Source organism: Microchirus variegatus, assembly GCF_963457635.1.
Source record: "Microchirus variegatus genome assembly, chromosome: 1".
NCBI lineage: Eukaryota > Metazoa > Chordata > Actinopteri > Pleuronectiformes > Soleidae > Microchirus > Microchirus variegatus.
The window spans coordinates 18,824,430-18,846,735 of NC_139802.1; the positions used below are offsets into that span (position 1 = coordinate 18,824,430).

At 41.7% G+C, this 22,306-nt stretch overlaps 1 protein-coding gene across 1 annotated transcript; it reads right to left on the bottom strand.

The window, feature by feature from the left end:
• Positions 1 to 17,377: 17,377 nt before the first annotated feature.
• LOC310929224 (alpha-N-acetylgalactosaminidase-like) lies at positions 17,378 to 22,089 on the bottom strand. The gene is made up of 9 exons (XM_083891946.1): positions 22,007 to 22,089; positions 21,276 to 21,432; positions 20,726 to 20,866; positions 19,909 to 20,120; positions 19,712 to 19,806; positions 19,348 to 19,509; positions 18,578 to 18,775; positions 18,295 to 18,435; positions 17,378 to 17,709 (listed from the first exon to the last, which is right to left on the bottom strand). The coding sequence occupies exons 2-9, from the start codon at positions 21,428 to 21,430 to the stop codon at positions 17,488 to 17,490; spliced, it is 1,326 nt and encodes a 441-aa protein (XP_083748072.1). The 5' UTR covers positions 21,431 to 21,432; positions 22,007 to 22,089; the 3' UTR covers positions 17,378 to 17,487.
• Between the last annotated feature and the right edge of the window lie 217 nt (positions 22,090 to 22,306).

A 22,306-nucleotide genomic window follows, 5' to 3' on the forward strand; every position in this document is an offset into this window, starting at 1 on the left:
AATAAATACATCACATCATGCAAATAATACATTTAAACATGTGGGTCTCAGTGTTATGCTAGTAGCCAGTAATTTATTGATAATAGCATTAGGTGAAAGTGAACCACTGATGTTTACCTGAGGAATAAAGGAGGGCACGTAATGTCATTATCTTTAAAATTAAAAACCTGACCCGACCCCAGTTAATATAAGTCAACCTAAAAGCCATTGTAGGGAACAGAAGCCCTTTTTAAGTGGGGCATACACACTTTTTCACTGGTAGCTTAATCCTGCTTCTTGTAACAAGCACAGATTAACCCCTCACGACCAACTTCCGATCGGCAAAATCAGATGAAAATCAAACCTGTTTGAAATGTTGGTCGACCCTTGTGAGGGTATCACGCTGCTGAAGCAGAGCCACGAGCCGACTCACCTGAACCATATAGTAAATCGTGAGCTTTGGCTTTTCATCGCATGCGATATAGTCGTACAGTTTGAGCTGGAGTTTTGAAAATGTCTGCCCGGTGACCCTCATGCAGCTACGATGCTAACCACCACAACACTCCGTGACCACCCTTTTCCTGTTTTCCATTTCATTTTATGACATTTACATTTAACGATCATGAACAGTTATTTCAATGTCACCAAGACCACACTGTGCAATTAAATAAGAATCTACTGTTTTCTGTTATTTTATAGAATTCTTCTTTTTTTTCTTGTTTGTTTGTCTTCAGACACACAACCATATAGGCTCTGTCCGTTCATCATGTATCCAGTGACTGGACTGCTTGTAGCCTAGGATTAGTTTAGGGACATCTTGTCTCACAAATCAAACATGCTTCATTTCCGTGTTATTAGAGGCTATTAGTGGCCCAGGCTAATAGATGCCATATTTGTTGCCAGGGGCAGCTGGAAGATAAATGTGCATCTCATGTTGATCCAGTGGAGCTAATGTCTCCCATTAACATCGAGACCAGTTTGTTCGACAGGAGAGAACTGCCAAAGTACACAGAGATGCAGCAACAAGTGGAGCAGAAAGCCTCGCTAAAATGGAAAAAGAAGCAGATTAAATGATGGGAATCGAGAGCTTATGATGCAAGAGCATTGTTTTCAACATCCTCTTCACAGATACTTTTTGGAATAAGTGTGGATGAGTCATCCTAGGGAGAAAATTAACGGTTTATCTGATTAAACCACATTTGCCGGAATGAAAGAAGATCCTCTCTGGCACCACTTCACAGAAATCTGCTGAGACAAGCAGGTTTAAAATCATCTACATTTAGATAATAAACTCACCACTGGAAGCAAATAAACTATAAATATATCAAACACCATCCATACTTTATCCACTTAACCGTCAGCTGAGTAAAATAGACCTTCAACTGAATGGACCAAAACAAACAACCCCCCCATTATCTAGTGTTGTTTCACCAAGAGAGCATTTGTTGTGTTGTCCAAATCACTGCTACAAGTTAATTAAAAATACATTAAGATGTTTTTTTTAATGTTCAAAAGCACCACAAGTGGTTAAAGCATGGTTACATCAATATGAACGTTTGGATTAGATTCAACTTTATTGTCATTACACATCACAAGTACAAAATAACAAAACGCAGATGGCATCTAACCATAAGTACATAGCAGTGAGGTAGAGACACAAATATGTACATATATATATATATATATATATATGATGAAAAGTATAAATATGGGCGTATATAGGTTTTATGATGATAAATATGCCATTGTGTAAATTGATTGTGTAAAACAGCAGGATATGGAGTGGTATGATTTTAAATATGACAGTATAAATATGGTGGTATGTATGTATGTACAAAAAAAAAATTATTTGTAATTTGCAGAGATGTAAACTGGAGCCGTGATCCTGGAGTCTGGGTTGGAATATGATCGTGACTCATCATTACACAGTTTCACTTGATTAAGTCCAACAAGCTGAGACTAAGTCAGTGCAATAAAACACCTTCACAGTAAATAATCCATGAAGGTTGGAGCGTTCGGTTTGTGTGAAGACATTTTACGAGGTGCTGATTTATTTGTATGATCATTTTGTGCAGACTGCGGTCCAATTGTCAATTGTGCTTTAGAAGGTTCCGATAACTAAGCAGAACGACCCCAAAGTATTTCAGTGGCAGCCGTGATTCTAGACCATAAATAATAAGGAAAAAAACTTCTCCTATCTGATGTCCTTCAGCGGAGGAAACATATTTTCCTTTTACATAAAAGTGGTTTGGACAAGCAAATCTGAGAGTTTTTTTCATGTTGGTTTTTTACAGCATACAGCTGTTTCCTGGAAGTGTTTTGCAGCTTGACAAAAACAGGACCCAAAGTGCAGATAGGGTGATGGGGTGAGGGTAAGTCTTTTATATGCACTTACGGCAAGCTGACAGGCAACAGAACCCAAAATAAACTCTCATAATATATATGTGTGAGAGTTTGTGTAAGAATCCAGACACAGATGGAGAGAACAATGGTCAGAGCGCAAACATCTGGCAAGACTGCTCAGTTTCCCACAATACAATCCCTCTCCTCACAAAAGGTAAAACAATTGCATTAAGAAAAAATAATGAATCTACATCAATATCTGGGGCACCACCAAAACCGTATTATTTCATCCTGTGGCCATAACATTACATCCTCAGAATATTTCTTTACTTTTTGAGATATGCTCCTCACAGAAAGACACAGAAACTGACAAATGTGACCAAAAACATAACCTCCTTTTTGGAAGTAACAACACACACTGGCCTCAGATAAAGGGAAACCCACAGACCAAAGGAAAAAGGGAGTTAACAAGACACAGCTGACACACATGGGAAACTAACACGGAACAGTTGTAAGTGATCGGGGCAGGTTGGTGGGAAGTAAGACACACAAGGCGGTAAACTACGAGGTAGAACAGAAAGTCAAGCAAGATAAGCAGCAGAAAGGAGGAAACTTCAAAGTAAGACCACAAAGGTAATGTCACAACAGAAATGCATGCCAGATGTACACTCAAACACGAATGATGCCACCCCAATTAAAAAATCAAAAAAAAATTGGAACACATGCTCTTTCTCTTGGTGCATGAGCCAAAGATGAAGTTCAAATTGGACGTTTTTGACTCGGAAATAATGATGCTGTGAGGGACTTTGATATTTTGATAATTCTTCTTAGACCAACTATGTAAGGTGACAGGAGTGCGACCTTCAACAGCCATGCTTATGAACGCCTCTGGCTTCTTCCATGCATTTTTCATGCATTCACAGTCTTTGAATAACTGCAGAAAATATGATATTCTGGATGTGGGGCAATTCAGGATAGTACTATTTCTGTAGCAGGTATACATATATATATCGTCTGTCAACAGTTATTCATGTGGTGTGACCTCACATCAACAGCAGGATTCCATATCACAAGTTGTGGAGTGTCAACTGCATAATTATCCTATGACTTTGAAAGTCTTGTAGTGCCATCTTCAGTAGGACTTTTCAACGGTCATCAGTCATCATCAGTCACCATTTTTGTCCAAATAATATATTTATATATATATTTATATATATATATATATATATATAATATACGTGTGAGACACACTGGCATAAAACCTCTATGGATTTAAGTGTGACGTCATCAGCAGGGTGAGTTAGGAGTTTTAAATGATAACATGGTTTAGGAACCAAATGGCATCCAGCAGTGTCAGTGGGTGGTTATGACCCTCTGCACTTTCAAGCCATATTTCATCCATGTTATGTAACACAGCAAAGGCATGAGAAAGTGGAGCTTACCTTTGACTGTGGCTGTCTGAAGGTCTACACAGCCAGAGAAGTTGTCTTATGATTGAAATGTCTCCATACACATGGTGCAGAGAAACTTAACTGTGACCTTGTTTTCTTTGGACAAAGTGACAAAGTCTACATTATTCCATCATGTGTTTTCGTGCAGATTTTTCTTTCACAATTTTTATATATTTTCCTTATCCTCGGCCGACCGTTTTAAATAGGATTCAGCATCAGCTCCGCTTGCCCCAGGAACACATGGTTCTCAGAATAGAAGTGCCAATTACCAGAGGTGGTGTCTCTGTGGACATGTTGCTGTGTGAGGTGAATTTATTTGTAACATGAACTGGTGGTGAACCAGAGGCTTTTGTGGCGTGCTATGTTTGTCAGAAACACAGTCACCTAACTGATTCTAGCCCTGGCTGAGTCATTGCGAGGCTAAAAGTCCAACACTTGCTAGCAGTAAGGTGAATATCGATGCAACAAAGCTGCTTTCAGACCTTCACTGGAGCCCAGACATGTTCTTGAAATTGTCCATATGTGAGAATGCACATGCACCCAAAGGTTGCTCTGAATATTTTCTGAAACTTCTCCTGCCAGCTTGCCGGTCAAATCTCCAGGTAGCATCCGAGTGAGCCAACACAAAAGAAAAAAACGCAGATTGTTTATAGCAAGCAAGCAAGTGGGCGAGTGTTCAGCCTCCTGCAGCTCAACCACCTCTCACCCAGACATTTCACACATTCTCCTACAGTTGTAAATGTGTCAGACCCAGAGAATGTCCGCACCCAGTTTTCAAGTCCAGGTCTGAACACAGCTTTAAGGTGTAATGGGCAGGAACATTATAAAATAGTTGATTGTTGAGTTTCATCCACATTAAAATACTGATGTTTCCTCTCATCATGAGCACTTGTGTCACCTGACGTGAGGCAACCTCCCCATGATTGAAACACTTTCCATATATTTACATGTTTTATCAGTTGTGAATTGCTGAGTCAGCATTTCCAACGATTGTTCTCCAGTTTTCTTAATAGTTATTTAATTTTCCTCTGTCATTTTTCAGCCAATTTCAACAATTCATTCGCCAAAATGTCTAGTTTTAGACAGTCTTTGTCTTTATTGTCTGACTCACTCAGTACTTAACCCTAACCATGCACAGTTTAATCAAGCTAAGGCCGTAGTCCAACTAATCCAGGCAATAGGACAACTTGCCAAGTCCGAGTATACATGTGGAGGAAAATAAACGATTTATTAGCCATGTACGTAGGTGTCGCTGTATCTTTCTATAAGCTACTGCATACTTCCCAGAGAGGGAAATATGGTGAATGCACAGAACACCAAATCTCATGAGTACACATGCAGGAGTAATCGGACAATGAATCACATTATCCAGTTTTAGTAGAAAGACCAATAGGAACACTCTCTCTCTAGCTGCACTGTGATTGGTCAGCTGGGAGACAGATGCTGTCTGCATGAGTCAGGACTATTTGGATTAGGGGAAACCTTTTGTTGGTTCTTCTTGGCACTTTCAGCCAAGGAGGCGAGCAGTGACATGAGACCTTCCGCAATCCTCAGGTGAGCCTGCATAGTTCTCTGAAAGGACAACTCTAGATCCTTGTTCCAGATGTTTGCTGTTGTCTTGCCGCCTCCCTGTGAAATGTTGCCACAGATATGAAAAACACACCTCTGTGAAGGTTGTCAATCACCTAACTTACAGTCATCTTCAGCAGTTAGCTGTAGGCCACTGGACTTGCTTGAGTTGAGTTTGATATTTCACCTTTCATCCAACAGGCTTCTTCAGTTCTGGGTTGTCTGAACTGTGCTTTAAAGAGACAAGGTAGCAGGTAATAAATTGCAGGTGGAACAGAAGTTGAGTGAAAAAGATCAGCAGAAACAAAATGGACAGTTGTTCATGAGGGGTATGTTGCACTAATTCCCTGGTCTAAATGTCTTCATGACCCTGCAGGTGTCTGCACTGTCTTACAGTCACAGCTTACCAGGCTCCCAGTGCCTCCTTCTAAAATGAGACCCGCGCTATAACAGTAAGCATGTGGTTATGTCTAAACTGGTGGATCGCTGTATTTGCGTGGGCGGCATTTTTTATCACAAGGAAAGTGAAAGCAGGGATTAGAGGAAAAATGCCCGTTTGTGCCGAGGGGAACCGTAATGACAGGGCGACAGACTGGAAGATGTGAACACTGTCATCTACATTGCACGACAACCTCAGGAGAACAGCGAGTCTGCCAATCATGCTTGGTCAGACGAACGGCGCATTACTTTGCAGTAACAAACGTTTTAACATGCAGTTACAGGCAGGGATGAATGAGTTTGCTCAGCATTAAGCGAGTCATTTCAGGGTCCTTCAACTCTCAGTTCACTCACTGTGTCCTCACAGACTATTTTTAGGATGGAAACAACCTTTTTCCACACAGAACGTGACAAATGATCAAATTGCTACAGGTCTGTGAGTAGTTGAAGGGCAATGGGGAAAGAATACATTTGCATATATGATGACATGGACTGAAATATGCTGTAGTAGTAAACATAAGCTACATATTATTCATTCTGTGTAATTTCCTTTATTCCACATTTTTTGATTTATACATAAACTATAAGAAAGTCTGAGGGATACAGATGAATTTGATGATAGATATGTGTGTTCTGCTATCTTGAGGCGCCACCGTTATTGTGGTGGTGAGTCACAGTGACTCACTGCCTGCTACTGTCTTCTAACCATGTAAACAATGGGCAGCGTTTGAAATAATAGCTGGACAATCTCTGTGACAATAGTCTGTAGGAAGACAACTTCAACGCCACTTATTGCTCCTCTCAAGTCTGTTTATTGGACAAACCTACAATCACAGTCAACAGATTCCCGTTTCTCAAAAACCTTTTTATTTACTTCTATCTCTGGGTCTATGCTTAAAGTCCATGGTTTCCTGCAGTACATTGCTCATAATGACAGCTTTATTTGTATTCGACTTTCAATCAAGTTATGTTTATCTATATAACACATGACAACAGGAGATGAGACAAAGTTCTTCTCAAAGTTCTCACACAAAACTAATGATTCAACAAAGCATCATTAGACAAAGTACAACTACCATACAACAGCATTCAAGACACGGACAGTATTAAAAGCTGAATTAAACTGGATTTAAAAACATCTCAGAGATGGGGGACTTTTTTTTCACAGTCGCTGTAATTTCCTAAAACAGCAGCTCACTGCTCACTGCTCACTGCTCTCAACAGAAAACATAAACAAAATCATATCACAGCTGATTCAGAACCTAAAAGTGAATAGAACTGTTATATATCTGCTCCCTGTCTCCCACCTCTCCTCTGTCCCCCACTTTCCTTTCACCACAACCAGTCGAGGCAGGTGCTGCACATCTATAAATCTGGTTCTGTCGGAGATTTGTTTTTTTCTGATAAAAAGTAGTTTTTTTTCTCTCCACTCATGCCTAGTGTTTGTTCATTGTGTGAACTGTTGGATTGTAGGGTCTCTGCCTTTCTCTGTACGGCGCGTTGTGATAATAAATATTGTAGTTTTGCATGATGCAAATAAAATTGAATTCAATGTCAAATATTGTCACATGCTCTCTCTGCCTGTCTGCATGGCCAAACCTGTCTTTGCACTCTTGTCCTCTTGGCTCTGTGTGAGGCCACGTTTGGTTTCTCCAGCGCTCACCGAAGTGGGATCACGTCCGTCACACCATTCTCATGACTGTGCTGAAATGCTCTGGTTTATTTTGGTTCCAGTTTTCATACCGTGTACAAGTCACCACAGTGCGGGTGGAGGCCTTGTGAGTGTATGGTCAGCCTGACACTCGTCCAAACTGAGACACACCCCCTTTTCCATGTCCTCACGTGACCCAATTACCTCGTATAGACACACACACACGTACACACCTTCTTTCCTAAATTCTTCCTTCAATTCCTCACCATAACCACTACTTAACTGCATAACCGGGACCTAAACCACTGACCCAAATATCAACTTTTAGCGGACATGCTTTGTTCCCAAATGGACAAGCTGTGACTAATTAACTGGTCTATGGTTTTGACTGTCTCTCTCTCTCACACACACACACTTTGACGTTCACACTTGGTCTTTCACAATGTAACGCACGCCCACTGACCTCCGAGCAGTTGTCCATGTCAGTCGTTGATTGTATCCTGATTGGAGAAAGTGTTGTGGGATACTGGAAATGTTTCTCTTAGATTTACTGTAGGACTGCTGAAGCTGGAAGACCCATGTCAGAACACAGAGCTGTTTAACACCCTGCCCACCGCAGAGTAACTGCACTCTTAGAAATAAGGGTTCCAAAAGTGTTCTTCTACAAGGGCTGAGGTTCTACCTCGAACCATTTGTTATTCAAGGGTTCTTGGTAACACTAAGGGTTCCAGGTGGAAGCTTTATAAAAGGTTCTACCTGGAACCAAAAAGGGTTCTCCTATGAGGACAAGCCGAAGAACCTTATATGGTTCTACTTAGCACTTTTATTTCTAACAGTGTGCTAACTTTCCTAAACGTTATTGCTTGAATTGAGAATTTATGTGATATCGGTATTGGACACAAAAAAAGTAGTATTGTGCCATCCCTAATGTCCCCTAGGAGACACAGAATTTGCTCTGTCCACCATCACAACCAGTGAGACTGAGTACTTAGCTTCAAACAGCAGAGGCTACAGCTCGACGTCAGCTCCTGCTCCATGTACTCGATCATGCATAGAGCTCCTCCTAGTGCTCAGCAGGACTGAGAGAGCGCTCAGCAAGATTTCTTTGGATCCAATGACACTCTTAAATTACTAAACCTAAAGTGAACACAGTGAGTAGAGACATAAGCACAGTAACACATTTACATATTGGAGCAGCTCTATTCTGTTCACTTCTACTGCCTTTATGTAAAGCATATCTGAGAAAACACAAACTAAGTCACCTGTCACAAGTCTTAGAAAACTGTCTTCAAATACACTTTATATAGAAACCATATCTACCAGTCTGTACCAGGTCCTTCAAGATCAGCTTGATATGTCATCATTACAATGTTGGGCAGTTCTGTTCATTTTGATTTTTTGAATCTCCATGTTGTGCTCTCTGTTGTACATTCTTGGACTATAGCTTTTGTAATGCTCTGCACTTTGTGTGATTTGTGTTTTATTTTGAAGTTTGTCTTCCTTGTGTGTCATCATGTCTCATTTAACTTCCTGTGTTTCGCTGATGAACCACACCTGTTCCTAATTGTTTTCACCTGTTTCTTGTTAGCTCCTCTCCCTCCATGTTCCTCCGTTGTCTTTGGCAGTTTGTCAAGTCTGTTTTCTGTCAGCGTCTTCACCTCTTTCCCTCCCGACTGTCTCTTCCTCGTGTGATTTTTGTCTTGAACCTGACCATGTCGCATATACCTTTTTGTTGTTGCATAACTTTGCCTGACAACCAACCTTCTGTTTACTTATTAAAGAAACTGTTCCCCATTATATTATTAATTCATAATATCCTCCTCCTTATCTGGATTACTTATCTGAAGTCAGTTCAGTGTTGTTGTTGTTTTTTGCACAATCCTGCAAAAAGACAGAATGGAAATATAACTGTCCATTTACCATATTAACATTAACTTTAAGCCAACTGTTTCGTTTTAGTTGGGAATTAATTTGGTTAAATTATTCAGACAAATGTTCAAACAAAACAAATCTGACCATTTATTTTCCATATTGACTTAAAATGTAATTAAAACCATACCTCCGATCTCTGACCTGTGTAAGCTGCAGTGGATACTGGGCATATTGCACGCAGTTAGCTTTTAATTGTCCTCAGGACTCAACTCAACGGCAGTAGATTATTTGAAACATGAGTCTCTGTAAATGGAAGCCAGATGTTGGGGAAAAGGTTAGAGAACCTCTTTAAAGGACAGAGGGAGCACCTTCTCCCACTGAGTTCTAACATGAATTACATAAGATTGATGTTTTTCCATCACGGGTCAAGTGTTGAATTATCGGCCATGTGAAAACTCTGCCACACTGGGGAGATTTCAGTAATAATCATGTGACACATTTCCTCAGAAGTGTTTGATCTGCAGTCAAACAGGCCAAGGTTTGCTCTCAGAAGAATTGACCGATGACACCAAAACCATAACTGCTCACTTATCTTACATTTATTTAGGTTGCACAATTTTCTATTGCCATACCTTGCTCTTCACATCCCCACTGAATGCATTTAAAGTAAAAGAAAGGATTATATTTTAATTTTAATACAAATAATTTAATTGACACTGACATTTGTTTGCTGTTAACCAAGATGACAGGTTAAATCAAGATATCCCCAAGATTCCCATTACTGCTTTATTACCATTTTATTCATATAAATGGGCTTTAGCCTGTGGATACAAAGGTTTTTGTGAACATACACTTCCAAAGGTGCATGAAGCCTGCACACCAGCACATGGACATCTTGGGACATCTGACCCTTACACCAACAGGGACTGTAATGACATTCAATATGGAGTTAGTCCCCCTTTTGCAGCTATAACAGCTTCCACACTACTTGGAAGAATTTACTCAAGATTTGTGTTTCTATGTGAATTCGGGATGTCCATTCATTCTGTAGAGCATTAATGAGGTCAGGCACTGGTGTTGGACGACATGGCCTGGCTCACATTCTCTGTTCTAGTTCATCCCAAAGGTGCTCGAGGGGATTGAGGTCAGGGCTCTGTGCGGGCCAGTCAAGTTCTTCCACACCAAACTCGTCAATAGTCCATGCTTTGTGCACTGGGACATAGTCACGTTAGAATAGAAAAGGACATTTACTCAAACTGTTGCAGCCAAAGTTGGAAGCATAGCATTGTCCAATATGTCTTGGTATGCTGAAGCATTAAGACTGACCTTCATTGGAGCTAAGGGAGACCAAAGCCTGATTGAAACACCTGAATTCAATAATATAACAGGTGTGGCCAAATACCTTTGTCCATTTAATTTAGTTGGCTATGACAGATGCTGTTCTCCCAACCTCCAATAGCTGCCACCAGTGCCAATTGCCACATCTGTGCACCATCAAGCGTCAATGTAAATGTCTTTAAAGGTGAAGTAAGTAGTTTATAGTGACATCTAGAGGAGAGGCTGAAATTGACAACAAAGAACTGCTCCTCTGCTCACCCCCTCCCTTCCCTGAGCGCTACGCTATCCTCAACTGGTCAAATGTCGTCCTCGTCGTCTTTCTCCATGTCAGCAGATGAGGTTCGTGAGGCGAGGGAGAGGGCGAGCTACCGCGGCCATAGCAGACGAAGCGGAGAGAGAGGAGGCGGGACTTCCGCTACAAGTAAAGCGACGCATGATTTGTTCTCTCGCGTTTGTCTATACAGGCTCCCGTAGAAACATGGCGTCGTGGCAATGCAGTAGCGGCCCGCGACCATGTTATTTTACATGACTTTTTGAAACACTACGAAAATGAAACACAAACTATTATACAGCGACTAGACAATGCAGGAGCACATAATATGTATAAAAAAGTGGATACTGGGTTATATAAACCCATACGTACTACACAGTGTCCCTTTAACTGTGGAAATACAGGGGAAATGTGTTAGAAATGATAACCCTCTGGTCTGAAAAGGAAACGTAATCAACCAGAATTATATAAACTACTACTAATAATAACAATATTATTAATAATAATAATAATACATTCAAATTAAATTACAGTCCAGCTGTATTCAATCAACAATGTATACAACAACTGGAAAAGCTGAAACAGCTTGTTGTAGTTTAAAATCCCACACTGAACCTCACAACCCCAACAATGTTATTTCATCTCAGTTTGTTTGACACACACACACACACAGTCAACACTGTGTGTGTGTGTGTGTTTGTGTGTGTGTTCGCGCGTGTGTGTGCTTGTTTTCAAGTGGCGCAGTTTGACTCAACATTAGCATTTAGCTTGGAGAAAAGGACCACATGTCCAGTGGTCATTGTGTGCTAGTCCTGAAATGATAAGATGAGTGGGGGAGTGAACTTGAAAATGTTTAACCAGGGGTGTCTGGAGTCTGCTTTCCCCGATGTTATAAAGGTGTTGTTTTAACCGGGTGAGTATGGAGTGTTTTGTTTCGCCGATGTAGTGTTTATTGCAGGTTTGGCAGGTGATAATGTAAACAATTGTGAAATGCTTGTTGTTGTTGTAAGGTTTTTGAATTTCTTCTTGATGCTGTGATGAAGTCCTAAAGTCTTATGGGAGAAGGTCGCTATAAATGGGATGAGTCGTGGTGGGTCAGTCGGAGTGTGGTCAGTATGTAAAGTCCGGTCCGGAGGGGTAGGACTGCCTCCAGGTCCAGTGTGGGTAGGGTTAGGAAGAGGGAAAGGTACGGGGGTAGATTTGGGGAGAGGTGCGGGGGTAGGTTTAGGTAAAGGTATGGGGGTAGGTTTAGGGAAAGGTAAGGGGGTAGGTTTAGGGAAAGGTAAGGGGGTAGGCTTAGGGAAAAGTATACGGGTAGGTTTAGGAAAAAGGTGCAGGGGTAGGTATGGGGATAGGATGGGGGTCTGTGCTGGCCCCCGATCCAAGCAGGAGTCCGGCTCGGGTGGGGGCCAGCACCAGGAACTAGTGGGGTAGGATTGGGTCGGGAAAAATACCCCCCTCCCCCACCTCAGTCCCAGGGTCCAGGTTAGGATAAGGGTGGTGGAGGGGGTTGGGAAACAGACCCCCTCCCCCGCCACCGCACCAGGGTCAGGTTTAGGATTGGGGGTGGGGGTAGGATAAGGACCCTGGTCAGCGTAAGGGGTAGATGGGTTGAGGTCAGGGATTGGAGTCGGAGGCAGTCCATGGTGAGTGACCTGGGGTGGGTGGGTAGAGCGAGCAGGAGCGAGACTGGCCAAGGTGGAGGTCTTTATGGATCTGAGGAAACGCTTGGAGTATCCTCGTTGACGGAGGCTGCTGAAGAGTGTGCTGGTGGCTTGATGGAGATCTGTGGGGTTAGAGCAGATGTGGTGAAAGCAGATTATTTGTGATAGGGAGGAGTGCGTGTGTGTCTGTAGGTTTGAAAAAACTTTTGATTGAATTATTTTATGTGTGTTAAATGATTGAAAAAAAAGTGTTGTATCCATAAAATTAACGGTGTGTGGGTCAATTGTGTGTTTTAGCTTTATGGATGGGTGATGGTTATTTAGGATGTCTATGAAAACTGAAAATTGCGAGATCTTGTGGGGCCAAATTCCAAAAATATCATCCAGAAAACGGAGATATACTGTTGGTTTGAGGGGACACTTGGCCAGTGCTTCCCGCTCCCACTCGCTCATGTAGAGGTTTGCATAGGATGGTGCAAACCTCTGTCATATGGCTGTCCCGTGAACCTGAAGAAAAAAGTCGTTATTAAAGATGAAGTCATTGTTATTGAGACAGAGTTCAAGGAGTTGTAGAATTTCCTGGTCAGGTCTGTCTTTGCCCGGGGGTCTATATAGAAGATTTTGGCGATGACTTGAATACCGAGGTTGGTGTTGATATTTATATAGAGACTGTTGATTGTCTATTGTAAAAAAGTGGGCATGGGTTGGGACAACCATGGGCCTGATTTTATTGAGAAAGTTGTATGTGTCCTTAATGTAACTGGGTTGTAGGGTAGAGAGGGGGCCTAGAAAGTGGTCGAGGTATTGGCTGAGGTTGTAGGTGGCGTTGTTGCAGTCTGAAACTATGGGTCTGACTTCAAAGGAAATGGTCCAAGTCTGTGGTTCTTTGTGGATTTTGGGGAGTAAATAGCGGTAGTGTGGTCGCGGGTTATTGGGTCCGGAAAGGTAATAGAGTGTGTTGTTAAGGTGTCTGTAGGCTTCTCTCTTGTACTGATGTCTGTCCATGATGATGATTTTTGATCCTTTGTCAGCTGGTTTTATTATAATATTTGGGTTATGTGTGAGCTGTTTTAATGCAGTACGTTTGTCCCCCGTGATGTCTGCCGGAAACGTCGGAAAGTGAGTTTGTCTGTATGTATGAGTGTGTGAGTATGTTTGTTGAGTGCAGTCCAAGCAGGTTCCCAGTGTGACGGATGTGAAAATTGTGTGTGTTTGGAGTGTGTGTCTGGTCGTGAGTGAAAATAGTCCAAAAGTTTGATGCGTCTGTGGTAGTTGTGTAGGCCCCTTTGAAGTTCCTCCCAGTCGTGAGAAGTTGGTCCGGGAATGAAGGAGAGCCCCCTCTCCAGCAGGGTGAGTTGTGCCTGTGTGGGAATAAAAAGTGTGGAAAGGTTATAGATAGTTACACACCCAGACCCCAGCTCTGGGTGTGTAACTGAGGTCTGAGGTGGGACGGAAGTCGGTGGGAGGGATGTCAGTCGTTGGTTGTGAGTCTGGTTGTTCTTCGGAGTGATTATACATTAAGCTGTGCGCACCAGTTGTCAAAAATGAGTTTGCCTGTGGTAGGGGTCCAATGGATGTTATCTTTTTCTGTACGGGAGGTGTCGTGAGGTATTTCTGTGAGAAATGGATAGTGCGTGACCATAGTGTTGTTAATTAAGGTGAGGCTGTTCTGCTGTGTCGGAGTGAGTTGGGGTGAAAAGTTAATGACCGGGAAATAGATGTCTGCGTTCGGGAAGACAGACTTCAGAGACCTGAACAGTGATTTAAACTGCTTGATTGAGGTCTGCCTGGGGTCCTGGTCTTTGTTATTAATGCCTATGGAGATGACGACGACCTTGGTGGTTGGGCTTGGTAGTGTTTTTTCCGTGATTTTCTGGAAGTGGTATGTATTGGCACCGGGGTAACTGTCAAGTTGGATGAGTGGGTTGTTGTGAGCAGGGATACGGTTGATATTGGAGTCACCGAGCACCAGGATTGGCCTTCTGGGTTTAAAGAACCAATCCTGGATTTTCCGGTTGGGGCGTGCAATGTGATAAGTGGGTCTCTGAAGAGATGAGCCAGATGGTACTGGGGTGAGGGGAATGAGTGGATTATCTAAGAGTGAGGTGGGGTTCGTAGGTGGGGAGGAAGGCGGAGCAGACATTGAAGCTGGGGTGAGAAGAGGGGGGGGTGGGTGGGGGGTGTAGATGGTGAAGTAATAGGGTGCCTTGGGCGTGTAGATGGGCTGGCGTTGAGGACCAACCCGTCAGGCAGCGTGACCCCACTTGGTTGTGGAGATGAGGGCTCAGTGAGGTTTTCTTGGTCGTGATGGACCTTGACGGACCTTGGTCCACAACTGTTTTTTTTGCTGCTTCTTCTGAGGGTTAGGGTTGGGGTTAGGGTTAGGGCTAGAGAATGCAATATGTCTGAGTGACCTCACAAACATGTGTGTATGCATGTGTTTTCTGTATCTGGTTGTGTTTGATTCAAGAAATACGTTTGCCTTTCAAATGTGTGTGACTGAAATGTATGTGTGTCTGTGAGTGTGGGCTGTTCAATGCATTATGCCAATGAACTGGAACAGTAAAAAAAAAGAATCTGTTTAGTCTGCTGATCTGATTTGCCTGTGTGTGAATACACAGGCTAACAACAACAGAGAAACCATGCAAACAACATTCTGGTTGAGTTTGCTGAATACACACGTGAAATTGTAATTGTAATTGCATAAGATGATGTGGAAAAATGATGGAGCTGTGGAAGTTTAAAATTATCCACAGTTGAGTTCTTCCAACAGCTGAAGAGCTGAATTCTGGAGAATTTGTATCACTCACTCAATGTGTGTGTTCTTGTATCTGTTGCTTTGTGAGAACCAAAAATCGTATAAGCCATACGGAGTGAGAACATTTTGGAAAAGTGAGACCTGGTTTTAGGGTTGGATTCTTTATTGTCATTGTACACATGGACATGGTGCAACAAAAGTTTTGGAGAGCCTTCGCTCTATGTGCATACATTCATACATCCATACACACATACAATAAGTACTAAAGTGTACGTAGAATAAGAAATATAAATAACAAACAGGGTATTTACATGATGACATGGACATTAGGCTAGAGTGGGTTTAGGTTAGGGTCCAGTAAGTGTGTGTGTGTGTGTGTGTGTGTGTGTGTGTGTGTGTGTGTGTGTGTGTGTGTGTGTGTGTGTGTGTGTGTGTGTGTGTGTGTGTGTGTGCGTGCGTGCGTACGAGTGTGCGTGTGTGTGTGATTTAGCCCTGGAGAAAACATCAATTTAGTTGCCAAAATCTAAATTGTCTCCTTTTACCTGTAATTGGCTGTATGACTACCAAACCAAAGCAACTACGCTGCATCACCTGAACTTTTTAAAACTGTTTTTGTCATCACAAGACAAGAAGTACAAATACTGACTGAGTAACAAACTCCATAGAGTCTCTGCACGTTTGGTTTGTTTTTGGACCGAATGTTGATGGTTCCTGTAATGATGTTCCATCAGTGATGGAACAGTGCAAACTGTCAGCACTCCAGGGTTTTTAAACTTGACATGTAAGTTTCCTGTTGCAGAGCATGTTTTTGTTCAAACAAGCTGAAAACAGCCGAGTGGCTCTTTGCTTCTGTAAATATTTTAGTGTGTGTCAGCTCATATACTGTACATCCAAACACACATGTGAGACTGTCAGCGCGTTTGATGTCTTCCTTTTGTGGATTCACCCATGAATGATGGCAGCTGGCAGAGAGGAGCGCTGACCCGCACCGCTCAGGAAGACCTAAAAGGGGCTCTGCAGTGGGAAACACGTGGGTGGACATGGACCACTTGCTCAGGCTCAGCAGATCTTGGGGCCACAGGAAGAGCCAAGGAAGAGCCTGGGGTGCAGAACAGCGCAGCTGGTAGAGAGGGTCAACCTGGCACAGAAATGCTATATGACAACTCTTCAACACTGAAATAACATGAATGGAATCTGATGCAGTGTTTGCCTGTGTGTGTATTTGTTACTTTGTGAGGACCATGAATCATATAAACCATATGAGTGAGGACATTTTGGCTGGTCCTTACATTTTTAAGGGCTTAAATTTGGGTTTGGGTTAGGCATTCACTTCTGATGATTAAGTTTGGGGTAAGGGGCAATGAATTTTTTCTATGATACAAACATGTGTGTGAATTCCTGTATTTGTTGCTTTGTGAGGACCCAAAATTGTAAAAAAAAAAAAAAAAACATACAGTGAGGCCATTTTGGGAAAGTGGGGAAATTGTTGACATTGTACATATTTAAAGGACTTATGGAGGGGGAGGTGGGGTTCAAACCTGGGGTTAGGGTTAGAATTGGCTTTCATTTCCTGTGTGTGAGAGGGAGAGAGATCAATTTTTAGCCTCAAGATGGCAGAAGAGGTCCAAAATGAGTTACCACTTCATCCACCCCTCTCCCACCCGAGGGACATAGGTAGCTTAATTGCAGTTAACAAAAGTGATGCTAATAAAGCTTATATTGTTATATGCTCATATCATCAGAGACTCCACCCACCTTGTCTTTGAACTGTTGCTCACTGTACATAGTGCACTCAGCATGTGTACAGATCAGCATGTGCAGGACTTGTATGTCTTTGATTTTCTTTACACACATTCACATCCCCCTCTAGTGGAGCCTGGTTAAACTTGGACCTGATAGTTTTAGACAAGGTACAAAATTGTAAATGATCTCCAACACTGTGTATGTGTGTATATATGTATATACATATATATATATATATATATAAATCGCAGCAGTGATAAGAGCTATACGTACATACTAAGTTGAGCCACAGTTGAACAAATTTTATTTGATTTCAATAAAAACATGCATCACTTATCAAGTTAGCATTGAGTGAGTTAGTCAGCATGTTATCATTATTATGTATTGTGAATTGGCGTCTTTTTTATCCTTCATAGCACAGTGCGATGCACAGCTTTAAATCTGCGGAATACATTTGTTTTCTTGTGCTGCTGCTGCTGGTGGTGGTGGTGGTGGAGTCTTTCAACCTGTTGTTGGGACTGTTTTCCTGGGTAGACGTACCACATGACCACACCAGTAGGGTTTATGGAGACTGTAAAGTCAGTGGTGGCATTTAACCCTTTCACCGCCGAGGACTTAAATACGTCATAAACCTAAAAGCAGGAAAAGAGCATATTTGAGGCTGATTATAAAAAAGGTCCAGGACAAATGTCCAGTCTTTGACATTTAGGAGGACAGTGCATAAGAAACAATGCCAATTATCAATTTGTAACATGTTAATATGCATAGTGAAGCAAAATCAATTTTTACTATGATATGTCATGAAAGAGGTACGTGACTTCCCGTATGTTTTGGGCTGTGGATTTCTTATTTATAGATGTTATTATGTTATCTTGTCATATGTAAATACATTTTGAAGTGAAAGCTGAATTTGTAAGTAAAAAAAAGTACAGTCTGCTCTGTACACTCAAATCAAATGCTTAAACCAACAAAGAGCAAAAAAAGGAAATAACTCAAATAATGTGGGAAAATGGTTTCTAGTATGCAAACACTACTGTAGATCCCTGATGTACATGATAAAGAGAGTTGTGAGCGGAGCAGTCCTCTGTTTGTTGCACTCTCTCTATTAGATGTCACTAATATCTACACACCAATGTCCTACATTTTTGTTCCCACCAGTACAGCACACAACACAATAAAGTAAAATAATCTTTGGACTGACTAATCCATAGACAAACCTCGTAGTTGCCAGGTTCATACTGGAGTTTTGCCAGAGAGGTGTGGTAGAGGTAGGGCATGTCTGTCCGATGGCTCAGAAACACAAGGGAGCTGGCTGAGTTAGACAGAGGCCTCCAGAACACCTCGATGCGACTCTTCTCCTGTTCAGCAAAACACAAAAACGTGAACTTGTTCAAAATGCACACCTGGATGTTTTTGTAGTACATGGAGTTGACCAGCTCCCAGATTGTTGATCTCTTTAATTTCTCTGTATGTAGCTAACGTGTCAGTGTTAATGATGACCTGCAGCAGGCGTCTGCCCTGTATACCCAGAGGGTCCTGGTTGATGGCAATGGCCAATTTGTTTTGAAGGATTGCCCTTGCGCTGTTGTCCAGGTTTCGAAGGTCATTAGACATGACGAGAGGGGCCGCCATTATCGCCCACAGAGCCATCTGAGACCGAGCCTGGTCCACACTGAGACCAAAGTTACCAATGATGAGCTGTGGAGAAATAACAACTGTATGAATTCGAAGAACTTTGCAGAGTAATTCCACACTAAAATGTTTTTGTGGTATGCTGCAGTTTTTCTCTCATATCATTTACTGACTATCAGCAAAGAACATAATGCACGTTTAATGTCTTGCCCACTTTTATGCCCACACTTATACTTGGATTCTTGAATCCAGAAGAACCAGGTAAAACAAGAGGGCAATGAACGCATTCCCATTGCCAGTGACTGATCTACTATTTGGTGTCATGTTAAATATTGAGCACTGTCCCAAAGTGAGCTGGAGCTGGAAGTTGCATTGCTGCCAAAAATAAAGCTTACCAAGCCCACTAATGCCAATGAGCCAAAACAGAGAACTACCTTGAAGAGTTATTTGACTCAGTGAATGCCAACTAAACACTTTCCCTAAGTCAAAATATATTTTTTAACCATTGGTAAAGGGGCATGAGGTAGGCAGTTTGGACGAGCCACAAATCGAACCTCTGATCAGTAGACCTATTGAACCTCCTGAGCCATTTGTCCCTATGGTGATCTGCATATTGAGAAAAATCCACTATACTGTACCATGTCAGGGTCATTCCATCGCCCAGGTCCTGCGGCTGGCTGCAGATCATCCTGGTTGTTGGAAAACCACCCAATGATGTCTTGCACACTGTTCCATGAATCTTGGATGTCGTCGTAATTCCTCCACAGATGACAAATCTCCCCCAGCAGAGAGTAGTTCACCTGAGCAAGCAAAATGTCATCCATTCAAGCACTTCTTTAGCCAAATACCAGAACTTGGACTTCATACTGACAACTTGTCCATGAAGTGAATGCTAATTATAAGAGGGACCCCAGTCATTACAGTAAATCTAATAAGACACAAATACCTTGCTCTGTTTTAGGTCCCAAAGACCCAGCTCTTGGGTTTGACAGTGACACTCACATTAGGTGGAAGTCCCCCCACATAGGCAGGCCAACTGCACGAGTATCCTATTGGTCTGCCTGTAGCGTTCAAAGCCTTGGACATCAGAGGGTAACCTGTGGGACACAAGATAAAAACAACCTATAGTTGGTCCTTGATCTCCAAAAATGTAAAAAGGTTTACAGCAAATTTATTCAACAATAGGTCGGTGGTCATACCCAGCATGTGTATTACAGGATTGGAGTAACAGCCGTCAAACTTCAGATAGTCTACTCCCCAGCTAGCAAAGGTCTGGGCATCAATCACAATTTTGTCCAATGGGGTGCCAGGGTATCCCATACATGTGTGAGAGCCCATGTCTGCATAGATGCCTAGCTTCAGTCCGCGGTCATGGATGTACCTTGCCAGTTTTGCAATGCCCCCTGGGAACCTTGAGGGAAAACAAACACAGGAACATTTATATAATTAGATTCTACGTGTAGCAGTAGTTGACTTTAGGCATAAGACAGGTTCATGCATCAACTGACACAATACCAGAAAAAGGCTCTGACTATGTTTCAGGCTGAGGCCACAGCTCTGCGGTGACCTGCCGTGATTTATTTATTTATTTGTCACGCTACCCAGGATGTAATAGTTTCCCTACGAGGTTCCTATCCTTTCTCCACAAAGCATGTGTGATTGTCAGTAATCCCTTAATATGACAGTGGAACGTGTCAACAGTAATAAGATTCAATTGGGTCACAAAGTTAAACCTTGTGACCCAATTAAATATAATTTACTGACTAGACATATACATATAAGATATATAAGTACTGGCCCAGATTATTTAAGTGTCATAATCATTTCACACTTAAGTGCATCAGTGTTAAATGATATAATCATCATACATCTCTAATGTGTCTTAGTGTTCAAATCTGCCAAAGGATAAAAGCAAGTTTTTGTAAATGAACCACTGTATATACATGATAACAGCTTTGTGACAAAGTGTAGGCCTACTTGAGGAGGTCATCAAATTATTTTTGATGAAACACAAACCTGGAGGGATCAGGCTGGAGCCTCCCTTGGCCATCTCTCTGCTTAGACATCCAGCAATCATCGATCATTACATACTCATAGCCCAGTTCTTTCCAGCCGTCCTCAGCCAGCCGGTCAGCCATGTCTCTGAACAGATTCTCACTGCAGGCAGGAGAAAAACAGAGCTCTACAGTTATGGAAGAGACACATTTACAGGTTTTCGCATCATCTCTGTGTTTAGGTTTTAGTCACATGTATTCTTCTGTTTCCTTAAGGTTCTTGTGTTCTATAGCGGCATCTAGTAGTTATCTTATAGAACAAGAATATTTCTTTTCATATTAATTCTTTATGACCGCATTGACTTCTGCCATCAAGACTTGCAAAATACATGCTTTTATTGCTGCACACATGGTGGTATCCCCAAGGGTTGGGCCTTTAGCCCTCTAAAAATGTCTCAAAATGGTTCATTCAGCTTATTATGCAAATGGATAAGAATGGATCATTGACACATGGTTCACGTAGAGTAATTTTAGTTCAGTGAAAACTAAACTTTTTTTGCAGTGAATCATACCTGATGCAGTTCTGTGGGTCTTCTTTACAGTCGATGTCACAGCGAAAGCGTTCCCACGCCATCCATCCCATAGGTGGAGTCTTGAGCATTCCATTGTCCAGCGCTACAGTCAGGGAGATCATGGCGAGGATCAGCGTTACTGATGAGGGCCCCATTTCTGTGAGAAGACAAAACAATGTTTACTGACACACAGAAGCACATGAAATGAAAAGATAATATTACATTATTTCCATGTTATTTCCAAAGTTATATCAAGGTAAGAGCACGGGAATCACAGTAACTACAGTCCAGAATCAGTATAATCAAAATTCATAATTTCCAAATAGGAAACTTATCTCTCTCTCATGTCCCACATACAGTTTTTCATCATAAGTACATGAGTTTTTTATTATTTTTGTGTTCACTTTGTAATATACTACAGGCATCAGGTTTTACCATCAAAACAAACAACAATACAAACACTATTATATTATTATATATCATTTAAAAGTCATTTGCTGATCCAAGACTGTGTTTGTTTGTTTACAAGTGTAAACTGTTTTAATGCAGCCAATGACAAAAGACAAGTCAGTTCCACGACAACAGTCTTAGTTTTAATCATTTGAACATTGATTCCTGAACAAACTAAATGTAAACTGTTCAACAAATATTGCTCCAGGAGGAGTTTTAACATGCAGCAGAATCATGAAATGTATTTATTTGAAGAGAATGAGCATGGTTGTGTGTATTACCTGTTCACTAAAGATCCTGCAGTCTTCTCTTCATTTCTTCTTCCTGGAATTTCCCCCCGAGCAGCAACACTCCTCACTTCCTGATATGTTAAACTGTGTCATGTGACCGCTCTGCTCTGTGTCACATGGTGAAACAGGAAACATTTATAGTAATCTGATCCTCGTGGACTTTAGACTCATGTGTTCTTGCAGTCAGCGAGGAAGTTGCTGGGTCCTTTACAGCTTCAGTATGAGGAAATGTAAACATCATTTTACACTTATGAAATACTGAATTAGTTTTTTGTTTTTGTGTTTTTTTGC

Coding starts and splice junctions, on each gene's coding strand:
- LOC310929224 (XM_083891946.1), bottom strand. CDS start 21,430: ATGGGGCCCTCATCAGTAACGCTGATCCTCGCCATGATCTCCCTGACT. Junction 19,510..19,711: donor TGGGGGGACTTCCACCTAAT/GTGAGTGTCACT, acceptor TTGCTTGCTCAG/GTGAACTACTCTCTGCTGGG. Junction 17,710..18,294: donor ATGAACCTGGCAACTACGAG/GTTTGTCTATGG, acceptor TCCTGCTTTTAG/GTTTATGACGTATTTAAGTC.